Source organism: Taudactylus pleione, unplaced genomic scaffold, assembly GCF_031769625.1.
Source record: "Taudactylus pleione unplaced genomic scaffold, aTauple2 ptg000116l, whole genome shotgun sequence".
Classification (NCBI taxonomy): Eukaryota; Metazoa; Chordata; class Amphibia; order Anura; family Myobatrachidae; genus Taudactylus; species Taudactylus pleione.
In genome coordinates this window covers 22,592,491-22,609,907 of record NW_028284518.1, presented here as the reverse complement: position 1 = coordinate 22,609,907, position 17,417 = coordinate 22,592,491, and the positions used below count along the sequence as shown (strand labels likewise).

Sequence of the window (17,417 nt, the reverse complement as noted above, 5' to 3'; positions counted from 1 at the left end):
GGTACGAATCCCCATCATCAGGATATAAACAAATACAATGTGCACATTAAATAATCTTACCTCCATACACCCCCGCGGTCACCGTGGCCACGCCAGACACTCTTCCGGGGTGTATAATTCCGGGAACGGCAACTCTGAAGAACCGAAGTTGCGTCACTCTGGGCCGGGCAGTGGTCATGGGAATGCTGCAAACACAACAACAGGATTAACCGTTGCTATGGCGATCCTCAATAAACATACTAAATGTGAACAATCTGTCGTGTAGCATGTACATCTAAAAAAGCATAGTAAAAAACATAAGTACAAATGATAAAATCATCTCAAAGTTGTATACCATGTGAAGCATAAAAGAATGTTTAAGATATGCTGTGATCAGCATAAAAGACACATTAGTGCAGTGATACATGTGTTAAAGTCCCATCAACAAGTGAAACTGTGTTATGTCATAATCCACTCACAATGTACCACTATCATACTGCAAACTACTACCAATAATAATTACTGAACATCTATGTAGAAATCACATCTGTCGGCATATATGCCTGATAATATGGTTCCAACATAAGGAATGTGACTAAGTTTATTCATGATCTGATAAATCTACAGTTAATGAACTCAGGGCCTGATTCAGAGCCGGACGCTCTGACCAGAGCGCTCGCTCTGAATCATGGCCCTCCTCCCTAAAAATGGAGCGGCCTCCTGGCCGCATGTATAGCTGTGGTCTTTGACCATCGCGACCATCGGGTCGGCCCATCGGGTCGGCTGCCGCAAGCCCAGGAGTGATTTTGGCTCTATCAGTGGGGCCGGACTCAAACGGTAGGTGTTCCCATGGGAACGCCTCCGTCTGGCAGCCACGCCCCCGGCACGCCCACCAAAGGTGGCGTGCTGTCAGTCACCATCGACAGCACGCCCCCTTTGGTGCGAGACCCCGAGCGACGTTTTCCTCGTCGCTCGTCGGGTCTCGCGCATGCGCACATCGGAGCTCCCTCCGTCGTGCGCATGCGCATTCGGCAAAAATCGGCCCGCTTGCGAGCGTCCTTTGCTCGCGAGTGGGTCTGAATGACCCCTCTGTTTCAAAATACCTATATCATACCTAACTATTCGAGAGGCAAAAACATCAGAGATTATGTCATCAAAACTGACATCTCTGAGGGCCGTATCGTATCTGCATTGTATTTGTGGAGGTCATCATCCTCCTAAGGAGGGCATTGGAGTAAGTATACACTATGAGCACAGGAGTACTGGGTTTTGCAATATATATATATATATAGATAGATATAAGATATAATTGTTTTTCTATAGATCCACCCCCAGTAGCTCCACCCACAGTTCCTGAACCTATTTTTCCAGAAAAATAGCCACAGTCAAAAGTATTACCACTCATTATTTTGTTTGTGCCATCAATGATGTCATTAGTCACATGTTTGTCAAGAAAACAGATATTGCAATAAAATCTGTGCTTAAATATGTATGTCCTGTATCCAAATGACACTATATGGTTTGTTTTTAAGCATATTATATTATACAGATTTTGCAATATTGTTTTCTTTAATGCCTTAACCATTTATTTGAAGTAGAGATGTGCGTGGAACTCCGTGTTTGGGCTCTATTTCATTGTCATGTTTTGGTTTTGGTTTTGCCAAAATCACCCTCACCTGTTTTGGTTTTGGATCTGGATTGTTTTGAAAAAATTATTAAAACAGTTGAAATCATATTGTTCGCTCCTGTGTTTGTCCCTACAGTATTAATAACCTCAATAACATTAATTTCCAGTCAATTTTGACACCTCACAATATTTTTTACCAATGTTGGCCAAAGGCTGGCTGGCTAAACTAAGCAACAGAGGAGCAGCACAAACACTTGACAGTTTAAAAGAATATAGCACATCTATAGCACAGCAGTGGCAGACAGGTTGGCAGTTTAATAAACTATATGACCCCATAGAAACCAATAATATTTTCATTAATCAAGAACTAGATTAGACAGAAAGCTAAGGGCAGTACAGGGAAATTGAGGTGGAGTATGTAGTGGAAGATAGATAAAAAAGAATTATCAATTTATCGATTAAAATATTTAAATTGAGACATGGCCTTGCAAGAACTGTTTTGCAGCAACTGAGAAGAGAAAATACCATAAAAGAATACAATGTTAGCCAAGGATTCTGGACAAGGATTGCAAGAGAAGCTGGCCATACTACCCTCCCCAACTCCCTCCTCCCTATTTGCGTAATAATGTAGTACATTTATGAAGTGCACCACAGAGTCTGAGTAATATTTTTTAACACAGGGTCTGAACACATAACACAGTGCCTCACAGCGCTCCCAGAAATGGCACCCTAATGACATTATTTTTTTAATACAGTGCCTGAGCACATAACAGTTTTATTTTAATATTTAATAACACAGTGCCTAAACACACAACACAATGCCTCACAAAGGTGCTAGTAATGACATCCTAATGATGTTATTTTTTTAACACAGTGCCTAAACACACAACACAGTGCCTCACAGCGCTCCTAGTAATATCACATAATGGCTTTTTTAACACAGTGCACACTACAGTGTTTATTTTTTTACACAGTGCCTTAAGAACACACAGTGTGGTCCTCACAGTGCTCCTATTACAGTAGCATCCAATGGCATTTTTTTAAACAACACAGTGTCCCTTTAACACAGTGCTCCTAATGGCTTTTTTTTAACACAGTGCCTGCCTGAACACACAACACAGTGCTTTTTGTAACACAGTGCTTGAAGTCCTAAACACACAACATACTGCCTCACAGTGCTTCTATGGAATTTTTTTGTAAATAACACAGTGCCCCTTTAACACAGTGCTCATAAAGGCATTTTTTTTAATACAACACTGTGCCCCTTCAACACAGTGCTACTATTAGTTTTGTTTAGTGCACACTGCCTGGCTCTGAACACTCAACACAGTGCCTCACAGTGCTGCAGCCCACAGTCCACACCCTCTCCGTCTGATCTCTTGTGTGAAATGGCGCCCTATCACAATGGAGAGACTTTTCTATAGAATACAAAAAATGCATGATGCGACACCGGGAAAATGTCGCAATCCAAAAAATGCGACATCCGGCACTGGCAAGATGATATTTTGCCTTATTTTGGGTTCCGAAGTTGGCGGGAAGACCTGAGCCACGGCTTGGTTCAAGTGGTAATCTCTAAGTTTGGGTGCGTTTGTAGTCTAGGTATCCGAACACACACATCTCTAATTGGAAGTAATGATTTAAGGTGTTTGTCTAGTGCTGTAATTCATTTTACTTTGTTATAAATAATGTATCAACTCCCAACTGCAAGTTTGTGACTAGACACTCACACTGTGCAAACTTGCTGAGGCCGCCTCAGTGACAGCCCTGATATGAAATCAGGTAAATCATGATGTGTCAACACATTCTCTGACAGCTGACTTCAAGTATATTGGCAAATTGGTGCCTAGAAAGTGCAGAAGCCTCCATGTAAATAAAGGGAGCCTGGAAACTGATAAAGAACAGTATGTGTTAAAAAAGTACACACATTACAAACACGTCACAGAGGTTAGTTAGAAGCAGTCTGTAATAGGTAAGGGGAAATGATTACAGAGAACCCTGACCTGTCTAAAGATGGGTACACACTGATAGATATATCACCTGTTCATTTGAACGGGTGATATATCTATAGCGCATCGTCGGGTGTGTACAGCGGACATGTCTGTGAACAACGTTGTTCACAGACATATCCGATCTGCTATGCAGCACAGCATATGGCCGATATATCTTATAGCTATATCGGCCATCTGCTGGTGTGTACGGGCAACCCACTGATTGCCCGTACACATGCTGCGGCATCCGGCGGTGATTGACAGCTCAACTGGGCGGGCGATTTAAATGCCCGCCCACTTAAGCTGTCAAGCCCGGCACATAGGGCAGATGAATTGGTAAGTATGTATACACTTGTATTAACAATTGGTAAGTACACTTATGAATTGGTAAGTATGTATAAAAGATGCGATCGCTTAATGTTAATAATAGCATCGCCATATGTACTTAAGTGTGAGTTTAGCTAAAATGTCGCTGAGCGGCCATTCGCAAAATGGAGTCTTGCCGATCTCATTTCCAAAATGGTGTCTTGCGGCCATTCGCAAGATGGAGTCATTTCGATCTTATTTTGAGCTGATCTTGTCTCAGCCAATTATCCAGCTTTGACAGCACCAATGGTGGGGAGGTAAGGGTTAGGCACTAGGGGGGTTGGTTAGGGTTAGGCACCACTAAGGGTTAGGGTAGGGAGAGAGGAGGGTTAGGGTACTTACCAGCCCCAGTAGGGATTTGGATCTGTCTGTCTTCTGCTGTCGGTATTTGAAACGGCAGCTATTCAGCCACCGGCATTACATACGGATTCCTTTCAAAGTGCATTAGTGTAAATATATCTATTGTGTCTTCATTTCAAATTGTTCAGGGCAGGGCCCATTTCATGGGAGAAGTGGGCAGCATACGGGAGAGCTGCCCATTATAAAAGTAGCAGGGAAAACTCCCCCAAATTCCAGGAGAGTGGGAAACTATGTCTGACAGTCTGCAGATTCACTATTCTAACATATAACACTGTATTTTTTTAATGTAGAATTTACTGTCTATCCTTCCTTATTTACATTATTAAATGAACATGAGACTGTGTAATATGATATATTTCTATTACTAGGTTCTTCATTTTGAAAAAGTCAAAGATTATGATTTTGGATTTCAAACTCTGACTTCAGACATATGTAAAATCAGTGCTACCTTACCCTTGAAACTGATCAAGCGTCTTTATGTGGACAGTAGTTCCAACTGCTCTAAAGTGAGTATCATAAACATTTGCATATTATATTTATATTGTATGCACAAGAAAAAGAAATACCTGTGTACATTCACTTCTGTGTAGAAATAAACCCATTAATGAAAGCTCTTTATCACTTTAATGACAAATTCCTGATCAATGTGGGGTAATTCAAATGTTTTCGTGGGCGGGTGACAGTGCCAGGCGGCCGAAGGAGCATTTCAATTGTTGCTCCTTTAGGACGTGAACAGCCTCCGGCACCAGCAATTCTGCTCACTCCCTCTTGAGGAGGCGAGCAGAACTGTGCAATAAGTCCTAGTTATGGATAATGAATGGGCGCCCAAAACAACTGAATTGCAACATTGGATGCCCATTAATTACCACTACTTAAAAAATAATTGAATCCTCTAATATGTTTCAGGTTGTCCAATTAAGATGTCTATTATATAGAGATAAGCCCTAAAACCAGCTAAAAAATATTTTTCTCTCTATTTAAGAATACTTCCCTACCTGTTGCTGGCTGCACACTACCCTATTTAGTCAGGATCCTCTTATCACTATTACTGTCTGAGGTTTGGGATACAGTAGAAAGGAGTCAGTAAAGGAAAAAAATGCTGCATCGTTAAAATAAAGCATTTTTTCCTGTGCACAATATACTATATATACAATATATACCCAGTTTATTCATTCTGTCCCATGTATTTCCACAACCAGGACTAGCTCACAGAGCCTGGTGCTGGTTGATGAAAATACGGGGTCCCCCCTTTGTCTTTCCCCCCCCCCCCCATATTTTCACAACCAGAACCGGCTCACACAGCCCTGTGCTGCTTATCCTTTTGTGGAGGCCCTCACATCACTTTTTGTTTTTACTTTGACACTTTCATTCCATTTTTATTTTTTACACACAGAAGCCTTCACGGATCTCACTGATCTGTGAAAGCTTCTGTTATAGACGCTGTGCTAAGGCTAAAATCAAACTGAAGCAGGTCTATTATTTTGCAATTTTTTTTGCTAGTTCCTGTTCACGTTTACACCTCGCACCCTATTACATCTTGTGAGTTGTATGTTTGTAATGGCAAATCATCTGGATGTGAGTTTGGGGCATGCGAGGAGTGGAAATGCAAGATTAGTGCAAGTTTGTATGCTCTCGCAGGCTATTACATTTGCAAATCGCACCTATTTTGCAAAATAAAACACATTTTCAGCTCTCGCAGGAGATTACATTTCGCCCTTGTTTTTTTTAAATTGTGCTCTAAAATAGCTTTTATATAATAATAAATATTGAAAAATGATTAATGTTTTAATTAACAGACTAATAATGTGAAAATGGGTGTTTTCAAACCCTTTTCACATTTATTTTAGTATCACAAGAATGTACTAATGGGCAAGAGGAGGAGTTTTTGTAATTATATTGCACACTTAATATACTGTATATGATAGAACAAAAACTTTCTATGTACATCAATTCCTTTTAGGAATTTATTAATTCAACAAAGAAACCATATCCATCAGAATTGGAAATTATTGACATCAAAACCCGAGCTGAAGAGGCCAGAAATCAGATAAATACTTCAATAAAAGAACTCACTGATGGTAAGTAACTATGTTTAAAACTGTATATTGCACCCAACCCATTCTTTTATTTTTCTACTGTATAACATGTCTCATAAGGAGCAAAAATATTATGATGTTTTTGCAGCAAGTAGGATTCCGTTTTAACACTTAGGGGTATATTTACTAAAAAGTGGATTTTTAGAAGTGGAGATGTTGCCATAGCAACCAATCAGGTTCTACTTAACATTTATCTAGCACCTTATAGAAAATAATAGCTAGAATCTGATTGTTTGCTATGGACAACATCTCCACTTCTAAAAACCCACAATGTAGTACTGTAAATATACCCCTTATGGTCCCTTTGACTTGCTCTTAATTCCCAGTATACAAAGCATTGCCATATACTGTAGCTCTGCATTATTAAAGACATTCTAAGAGGTGACAATTCCTACTCAAGGGTGGTTTATTATTATTATCATTATAATTATTATTATCCTTCTTCATTTATAAAGCACTATTATATTGCATTGAACAATGATGGGAATATGGCATAAATAAATACATACATTGATATAAAACAGAAGGTAAACATGGCCTTTCCCAACTTAGCTTACCATATAAGAGAGGTGGTAACAATTTATACAAAACAATTGCATCTAGAATAACAATTTAATTGTCGGTGGGGAAAATTGGTATGACTACTGTAAGGCAGCAGCATTATTAGTCACTGTTGGTAACTGGCATTTCTGTGCAGCTGCTAGTCATGCTCTATGGCTGGACTCACAAGAGACAGTGGAGGCAGGAGACAATGTGTTGATATGTGTGTGCTATTTGGTGGTGATATGCACAGATAAATAGCAACACCAGCAGCATTCCAGATACACTAAACAATCCAGGTACTTAACCAGGTGAAGAGAAATGGAAGTAATTCAAGGCGCTGTCAGATCAATACATTTTAATCACAAAATAGATAATAAAAGTAATAAAATAAAACACAATACAATAAATACAGTTAATCACTAGACCACTTCCTCAATAATGCAACTCTGGATCCAAATCCAAGACACATGTCTATAATAGTGAATACAGAATTATCTGTACTTCAGCTGTGATTCACAATAATTGTATCCAAAGGAATAACAACACAGTCATTAATCTGTATCAACCAGCGAGAAATTGTATCCAATATGAAATCTGTGTTCTTTCACTTTAAAACTTAGGCATATTTGTGAGATTAGTATATATTTCACACACAAAAAAAGAAAAAAACATATAGTTCTAAAAAAGTGCACTCATCCCCTTTCACACAGAAAATGAAATTACTGGGTAAAGCACTTTTGTACATGTTTTTGTCCAGTGTGAAAGGGTCAACCCGGGTCGAAAATGCCGGGTCTCCAACCCTGGTCAGAGACCCGGCATTTTCGACCCGGGTTGACCCTTTCACACAGAAAAAAAAACCTGTGTTGATCTGAAAATTACCAGGTAAAAGTGTTTTACCCAGTAATTTTATTTTCTGTGTTAAAGGGAGGTAAGTCTTTATTAGGTAAACCCACCCGGCATTTAAATGCCGAGTAAAAGCCGGAAAATTTCACACATTCTTTGGGAAAGCGGTATTAAATAACAGGGAAAGGGGAAATGGAATGACGGGTCGCACCAAGACTCATGTACACGCAGAACTACCCTGTTAGTAATCTATATGTGTCTCAATACTACATAACATTCAGGGCTGCAACAAAGGGATATAGTATAGCATATCACAAAAAGAAAGAAAAAGAATCCCCATAAGAGTGCACTATTTCTTGCCAACATCCACATAAAATATAACTTTTATTAAATATTCTGTTAATAACCACTTAAGTGGTAAAGTTAAAAACACAACAAAATATACATAAAAAAAATAAATAAAATAGTATGTATAATACTATCAAGTGCTCAGTCATGTGTGTCCTAACTATAAATACTCAATGGTATGCCAAATGTAAGTTGACTACAATAGATATGTGAAGTTGCCTAATGTAGTAAATTCTATCAGTATTATAGATAAATAGGCAACCTTATACAGCTATGTCCCTTAGTGTTGTATAAACTAATGCCTGAGCATATAGGGCCAAATGTAATAGGGTGAGAGTTTAGAAAATGTGAGAGTTTAGCAGTAAACTCTCACATTGGTTGAGTTTTATCTTCAAAATGGGAAAACATCTGAATGAGATTTTGAATCGTGAGAGTTTTTTAAGTCTAAAAAAATGTGAGTTCGCTCTGTTACTTTGTTTTTGGACTCTATTACATTGGCAAAGTTTAAAAAGTGTCAGAAACTCTCACTTTTCTAAACTCTCACCCTATTACATTTGGCCCCATATGTGCACTATAAATATGTAACTGTTACATCAGTATCCTTCCTATATGTAGTTCTAAACTAGGCACTGGATATACTGGAGTAATCTATATATAACAGGCATCATATAGATAATCCTGTGTAGATATCGTTGTATCAATACCAAATATACAGTCAGTACTACATATCCCCCTTGTATTTAACACTCCCGGCTTGTACTACTGATATTCTCTATAAAGCTGCCGCGTGCTCTGGCAGCGCGGGCGGCTGTCAACTGAAGCCCGCACTGACTCTGCAGCGTCGTGCGGCTTACAGCTCCACTCGTAGCCGCCGTGAATAGTGCACAGTGTGAGACATATAATCACAATAACATATGGTTACGTCTTCATCAACACATTTGGCAACATATTTCTACACATCGAAGACAAACTAGTCTTTTCAGAAATCTTAAGAAAGTCAGCTGCTAGCAGCCATTGATGTCCACAGCCATCATCATTTATTGTAACTGAAATTGCTTAATCTTTTGCTTATGGAGACTCTTTAAACAAATATTCATGGTGTGTTGCCTTACAATATGTTTAGTGTTCTATGGCTGCTGTTTGAATGCTTGTCAAAATACTAATATTTAGGTCCGTATGACTGTAGAGCACATCAGATCACCAAAGAATGACAAGAGACCATAGCTGTGCAGCATGTGTCTTTTGTGTCTTTACTCTGCAAATGCTAACACCAATCTAAACAAACAAAAATGGCCACTGAGTAACATCAGGTGCAAGGGTCACCTGGAATGGCAAAGTTTCTGCTAGCCGCACATGGATCTACACCCTGCCTTTCAAGAAAAGGAAAATAACAATGTGCATGTGCAAAACAGTGTAACAATGTTGAGTGGAGAACAATGTGCAATGAAAATACATACAGTATGCATAGATATCATATGGGGAAGATGGATATCAGGGCAAAGTCCTAAAACTTAGAATTGGGCCTTGAGACCCTGTGGGATCTAGTTATAAGATTGGAGCCAATTATGAGGACTCTTCCTGAGAGTTATCTTCATTGGTTGCAAAGATGGGATCATCTGAGATCAAAGTAAAGGTATTGGAAATAGAGTCCTGGTATGGTGTGACATGCTTTCTGATGTACATGACCGGTGTACTGTAGTGGATTTGAGCAGAGTCTCAGGCACTTAGTAGCTGGCACCTGTGCTCATAGAATCTGCTTCCTCAATGAGACTGTCGGACCTACAGGTAAGTCCTTGCAATTTACAGAGTTTGTTATAATCCAATTGGGTGCACAGGTTGATCAGGGTGTTAGTAATTTTAATGGTATAATGACCTATTGTAGCTGGACAACAACTGTTGTCTGAAATTGGTCATGGCACTGTGCACATCAGGTGGTTGCAATAGACTATTGGCCGTGGATATTGCAGTTTGGTTACGCCTTGATAGAAGATGCTATGCAGAGGGAGAGAGACCATCCCTGGGCATATTTCTTAAATTCAAGAGTGCCAATAAAAGGTCTGACACATCTCTAGAACATTTCTTGAGAAGATGCTTGGCTGATTGGTCTGCTGTTTTAGCCAGCCCGTTAGACTGTGGGTACCTAGGGCTGCTATTTTATACTAGAGATGAGCGGTTCGGATTCTGTGGAATCCGAACCGCTCCGAACATTGGGGATCCGAGTCCACCCGAACCCTGTTCGGGTGTTCACCGCCTGACTCGGATCCCCGTTCGGGGCCGAACGGCGGCCGCCTGATGTCGGATTCTCACTAGACAATCCGACATCAGGTCTCCTCGCGTGTAGGGCAGAGCGCTCTGCCCTACACAGACACAGACACACAGCCGCCAGCGGCAGCTGTGTGTTTGTTACAGCAGCCAATGAGAGTCACACAGACTCTCATTGGCTGCTGCACGGAGGGAGCCGGCTGGAGCTCACACATGACGGCGCGGGAGCGGGGATACAGGTAAGTTTTATTTTTTTTATTTTTTTACTTGTCAAAGGTCTGGGGGCGCTACTGGGGGGGGGGTCTGCACTACTGGGGGGGTCTGCTACTGGGGAGGGCTATACTACTGGGGGGGCCATACTACAGAGGGGCCTGCTACTGGGGGGGCTATACTACTGGGGGGGTCTGCACTACTGGGGGGGTCTGCTACTGGGCGGGGCTATACTACTGGGGGGGCCATACTACAGAGGGGCCTGCTACTGGGGGGGGCTATACTACTGGGGGGGGTCTGCTACTGGGGGGGCCATACTACTGAGGGGCCTGCTACTGGGGGGGGCCATACTACTGGGGGGGCCTACTACAGGGGGGCCATACTACAGGGGGGGCCCATACTACAGGGGGGGCTACTACTGGAGCAGCCTACTACTGGGGGGCCTGCTACTGGGGCAGCCTACTACTGGGGGAGCCATACTACTGGGGGGGCATACTACTGGGTGGCATGCTAATGGGGGGCATACTACTGGGGGGCCTGCTAATGGGGGACATACTACTGGGGGGGGCCTGCTAATGGGGGGCATACTACTGGGGGGCATTCTACTGGGGGCACTGCATAGTGGACCCTACTACTAAGGGGACTGCATAGGGGGCACCACTGCTGGGGGACATTGTGTAAGGGACACCGCTACTGTGGGCATTGTGTAAAAGGGGCACTACTGTGTGTCGTAACATAAATAAGAGACACTACTTTATGGTGTAATGTGAATCAGGCCCTATGTGCGGTGTAATGCTAATAAGATTGTGCACTGTGACTCCTAGGGCCGTAGCCCACTTTGTAAACAAGTACTGTGATTCTGCTGGCCGTACCCCACTGGGTGGGTGCACTACTTTTCATTTCTGCCACTGCTGTGTGGCAATGTGTCATAGATGTGCTTTATACTGTGGTGTCTGTGTCGTTGTGCCGCTGCTTTGTCGCTTAGTAACCAGTCAGCTCACTGCAACCTTTGGCCAATAATGTTGAAAACAATATTATAAGCTGTGATATGGTCTAAATTGACTGGTTATTGAGGTTAATAATACTCTAGGAAGAAAAAAAAGACCAATTTATGTGATTTTAGCTTTTTTTGTCAATTTTTGTAAAAAAATCCAAATCCAAATCCAAATCCAAATCCAAAGCCAGTCACCGCAGTTTGGCAAATCCAAATCCAAATCCAAAGCCGGACGACGAATTAGAACCAAATCCAAATCCAAATCCGGCAAAAATGGTCCGGCGCACATCCCTATTTTATACATGTGATGTCCCATAAAGCTACAAATATTTTGAATGTTGTGCTCATAAACTGCATAGTATTGTCTGTGAACAGCTGCTGGGTTATGCCATATACAGAGAAATATACATCATCTTGTTGATGACAGCTGTGCTAGTAATATTGGCCAAATGGTCCAGTTCAAACTACTCAGAGTATGATTCCACTAAAATAATGTTTCTCTCAATCATAAATGTCTGCTGCAACAATAGACCAGGGTCCCTGAGCCTGATGGGGATGCAGGGCATAGCAAGGGGCACAGGCAGCTACAACACAATCAATGTCAGAAGACATAGTAGGCCAAAACAAAGCATCCTTGATTCTGATCTTTGTAACTTCCACACCAGGATGACCCTGAAGTACTTCAGTGTTGAAATTACAGGAAGGCATGAGGGATAAGATAATGCTTAACATTAAGAAGCATGCATCCAATACGGGATGCCGGTGCTCGGGATCCCAGCAGTCAAAATCCTGACACCAGCATCCCGACAGGGTTAGGATACCAACACCTGTCGGTAGGTATCTTAAACCTTCCCCTCTCCCTACCCTAACCCTAATCTTCCCTCCCTGGTGCCTGAACTTAACCTCCCCCCTCATGCCTAAACCTAACCTCCCCCTCCCCACACCCTAAACTTAACCCTCCCCCCTACATTGCAAGCGCACACTGAACACTTTGGTTTGCGGTACTTGCAATTCTAAAGGCCCCCATGCTGTACATCAGCAATCTGAAAACCACAATTGGACTATTTGAAGATTGTTGCCCGATTTTAGGATTTCCCAGTCTTGCAATCTGTGGCCATACAGTACATTACAGATTTTATCAGTTATTTGTAGATCGTTTTGAGCAAACACAGATCTTCCAATCTTGAGAGGCCCATCCTTTAAAGGTCTGACTTTGTTTCACAACTCAACAAATGTAATAGCCTTGTAACTTGTGAGTTTGAGGCTAATACATGATGTGAGTGTGTGTGAGTTTACTCGTATGAAAACTTGGACCTTGTAATGTGAATTTCATTACAATGTCCAAGTTATACAGAAGCCTTCACAGATCAGAAACATCAGTGAAAGCTTCTGTATGTAAAAGAATAGTAAAATGTAAAAAAAAAAAAACAACAACATGGGGTTCCCCCCTAAAAGCACAACCAGCACTTTTTTGAGCCGGTAATGGTTGTGATAAATACAGGGGGAAAAAATGTAGGTTTCCTCTGTATTTTCAACAACCAGCACTGGTCACAGTGAGCCAGTCCTGGTTGTGGAAATGCCGGGGACAAAATAATTAGGGGTCCCCGGTATGTTCTATAACCAGCACCGGACTCTTTCTAGCGGGTGTGTAATGCCACAGCTGGGGTACCCTTTCACCGGGCCCCCTGTCCAAAGCATTCACACCTGAATGCTAGTCATCCTTGGCCGGGGAATCCCTGGGGAAGTGGGGACCCTTTTAATAAAGGGCTTCCCTTTCTCCAGGGCACAGCAGGCCTGGGCTGATAGCCCAGGACCATCATTGGCACCCCTTGGCGGTGGGTGTCAGGTTGATTGTGTTAAAAAAATAGATTAGTAATATTATCTTTAACAGGAGAACTAGAGGTCCCAGCAAGCCTCCCCCGCATGCTGGCACTTGGAGAACCACAACTACAAGTATGCAGGGCATTAAGGGCCCACTGGTACCTTTAGTTCACCTACAAAATAAATATTAAAATAAACACAGAACACACACACTGTGACAGTATAATTTTATTAAACCATACATGCACACATACATTCACACTCACGCATACTCACCTATAATTCCTGTAGCCAGTCATTTCCACTTGTCCAGCTGCATCCACGACACCTGTAAAAAAAAAAACATTCTCCCCTACCTCTTGCTCCTCTTAAGTCCATGTAGGCATCCGCTCACATCCACTTGTCCAGTAGCATCCACGACGACTGTAATAAAAAATTCATACTCATCTATCCCTTGTACATTTTTTTTAGTCAATGTAGGCATCCACGTCTTCGGAAAAAGACAAACCGCCATTACACGAGCCCACGTACAGGTACAGTTCTTAGAGGATGCTGTGGCATTACGCCCCCGCTAGAAAGAGTCTGGTACCAGTTGCGGAGAATACGGGGGACACATACTCATTTTCTCCCCTCTTATTTCACCAACCAGGATCATCTCTCTGAGCCTGGTGCTGGTCAATGAAAATACTTGGGACACCTATGTAATTTTCCCCCAATATTTTCTCAACCAGGACAGGCTCAACAGAGCCTGTGCTGGCTCTTAAAATAAATGTTTCCCCTGTATTTAAAGAACAAGAACAGGCTCAAAAGGGGCTGGTTATGCTTGGGGTTGGAGGGGCTGCATGTCTTTTTTAATTTTAACTATTTACTTGCTTTACATTTGATCACACTGATCTATGAAGGCTTTTGTCTAATGGTGCCTACACACGGTCAGATTTTATGTCAGATCTGAACAATAACGATTTTAAAAATCGTTTCACTGTTCATATCTGACAGTAGATAATGATATCTGACATCTGATGTGTTCGCAGTCAGATTTGGATGATTTCATTCATTTTAATACTGTCTGAAATTGTTCAATCGTTCAAATCATTTGTAAAATTGTTCAAATCGTTGGTAAATTGTTCAATCTGTTCATCGTTCATCTGACAGATCTGACCGAGTGTATGCACCATAACACGCACCTGCTCAGGCTAGACTCGCTAGCCTGAAGCAGGTATATTTTTTGCCATGTTTTGCCACACACATTTTGTACGTTTTTACAACTCGGACCCTATTACATTTGACGAGTGGTATGTTCACAATGACAAAACATCTGGACGCATGTTTTGTCATTGCAAGTTGTGGGAATGCCAGAAACATGCGAATTAGCATGTTCTTGTATTCTATTACATTGTCCGAATTCTAAAAATGTTAGTTACTTCTAAAATTTTACATTTTTAGAACTCGGACCCTGTAACATTCCACCCCATATCGGTAGAGTAGCTCTCTAATTATATGTTCAATGTTTAATGGTATAGTGAGGTGCAGCAGAATTTAGTAGAGGCAGACCTGTTTACCTAGACTATTTTGGCATCCTATCAGATCTGAGGGTTATAGGGCTACTTGCCTTGATGTTTAGATCTGGTGTAATTTAAGTTATGGAAGTTATGTTTTTTATTAATGTATATGTATTTTCTTTAAATATTTAGCTGTTCTCCCAGGATTAAGGGAATTTTTCCCATATCTCCTCCCCACACTTTTTAGTACTACCCCTCACTTATACCTCTTTTCCACCAAAAACCCGGGTCCGACCTGGGTTTTCAGACATGGAGCTTGATTCAGACCCGCTCGCTAGATGTGTTGGCACTATGGACCTCATTCAGAGTCGATCGCTTGCTGCAAGTGATCGCTCTGAATGAGGGCGGCTGCTTACTTTTTTAAGTTCCGCCTCCTGGTCGATCGCTAGGCTGTGGGTTACCACCGACAGCTCTTGCGATCGACCAGGGTGATGGTCACGATGGTCAAGACCAACGCGACCATCGGGGCTTGAGACGAGACCCTAAGGTTGGGTCTCGTCAACCGCAAGCCCCAGGGAGCTTCCTGCTCTGATCGAGCAGGAAGCTCCCCACTGACATCATTGCTGATGTCAGTGGGGCCGTCCCCAAATGGCAAGCGTTCCGTCGGGAACGCCTCCGTTTGGCCGGCCACGCCCCCTGCCCGCCTCCCAAACGGGGCGAGCTGTCACTCACCATCGACAGCTCGCCCCCTTTGGAGCGAGACCCGTAGCGACAGAGCGCCCGTCGCTAGCCGGGTCTCGCGCATGCGCACATCGGAGGGGAAGCATCAACCCGGTTGCGAGCGCTCAGCGCTTGCGACCGGGTATGAATGACCCCCAATGTCTTAGAGTGCGATCGCATTGTGTGGGCAGATGGCCACCAGCCTGTCTTAAGACGCCCACTTGCGCATGTCATCTCCAGGAAGTGTATGCAACCATCGGTACGTCATGAACCATCAGAAGCGAATGCAGCGCTTGTGGTTGACCATACCCTACAGAAAGCACTGCGAGTGCTTCATTGTGAAATACAACCAAGTGACATATACTATGACACTGACTCTTAATTATGCACGCCTCTGAAACGGCATTAAGGCACCTCCACTCCCCCGTTTCTAGTGGCCAGCCCCTGTCACCACCCACAAATGGCTTCTCCTGTCACTCAGTCTGCCAACCAGTCTATGCGCAGTGAGCATACACTTCCGGATCGCTCACACTGGTTTGTGCACGTGCACTGCGATTCGTACGCATGCACAGATTGCAAAAATCGTCTGGCTGCGTGCGAACACAGCCTAGCGAGCGGGTCTGAATCAGGCCCATGGTTCCAACCCAGGTCAGACGCCACTTACACAGCACCATCGATCTGGGTTGTGAGGTCATAAAAAGTGGGAGGTGACTGCTCCACAACCACCAATCAGCTAATTTTAGGCATATCCCAGGTTGGATAAACCAGGTTGCGCCGTTTACACTGCACCATTACCCAGGTCCATCCTGGGTTTGACCCTGGTAGCTACCTGGGTTAATACTGGGTCACTTGAACGGGGTTATTTTTCAGGTACCCTTTTACACTGACCTGCAATCTGGGTAGACCCAGAAATAACCCAGTTTTTTCTGGTGTAAAAGGGGTATTATTTTTCCCCATAATTTTGGTGTCTGATGTAAGTCATTTTGAGTGCAAGATATCTTTATTAATAAAAGTTATGTTTTTGAAATGTATATTATTATATACCATTAAGATTGCTCACAACATAGATTTCTTTCTCCTCTTTTTTGAAACAGAAAAATGTCTGTATAGTAGTTTTTCAGTGTTTTATACAAGTTTGTAAAAAGTTGGAATAAACAGTTTTACCTCTCATATGCAAGTTCTAAAACCTTTTCCCATCAATACAACACCTCTGCATACCTGTCCCACATCATTTAAAACTCCACATATCTGTCCCGCATCATTTACACCTCTGCATACCTGTCCCACATCATTTATACCTCCACATACCTGTCCTACATCATTTACACCTCCACATACCTGTCCCTCATCATTTACACCTCCACATACCTGTCCCACATCATTTACACCTCCATATACCTGTCCCACATCATTTACACCTCCACATACCTGTCCTACATCATTTACACCTCCACATACCTGTCCCATATCATTTACACCTCCACATACCTGTCCCATGTCATTTACACCTCCACACACCTATTCACATCATTTACACCTCCACATACCTGTCCCATATCATTTACACCTCCACATATCTATCCCACATCATTTACACCTCCACATACCTGTCATACATAATTTACACCTCCACATACCTGCCCCACATCATTTACACCTCCACATACCTGTCCCACATCATTTACACCTCCACATACCTGTCCCACATCATTTACACCTCCACATATCTATCCCACATAATTTACACTTCCAAATACATGC

The 17,417-nt window shown here is 42.4% G+C and overlaps 1 protein-coding gene across 1 annotated transcript in view; it reads left to right on the top strand.

Annotated features, from left to right (window-relative positions):
• The window catches only part of SERPINB5 (serpin family B member 5), a 47,869-nt gene that overhangs the window by 16,039 nt on the left and 14,413 nt on the right, over positions 1-17,417 (top strand). The window contains exons 3-4 of the mRNA XM_088471805.1: positions 4,689-4,826; positions 6,281-6,398. Of these exons, the coding sequence (XP_088327931.1) occupies positions 4,689-4,826; positions 6,281-6,398 (256 nt within the window). The remainder of the gene's footprint in view (positions 1-4,688; positions 4,827-6,280; positions 6,399-17,417) is intronic.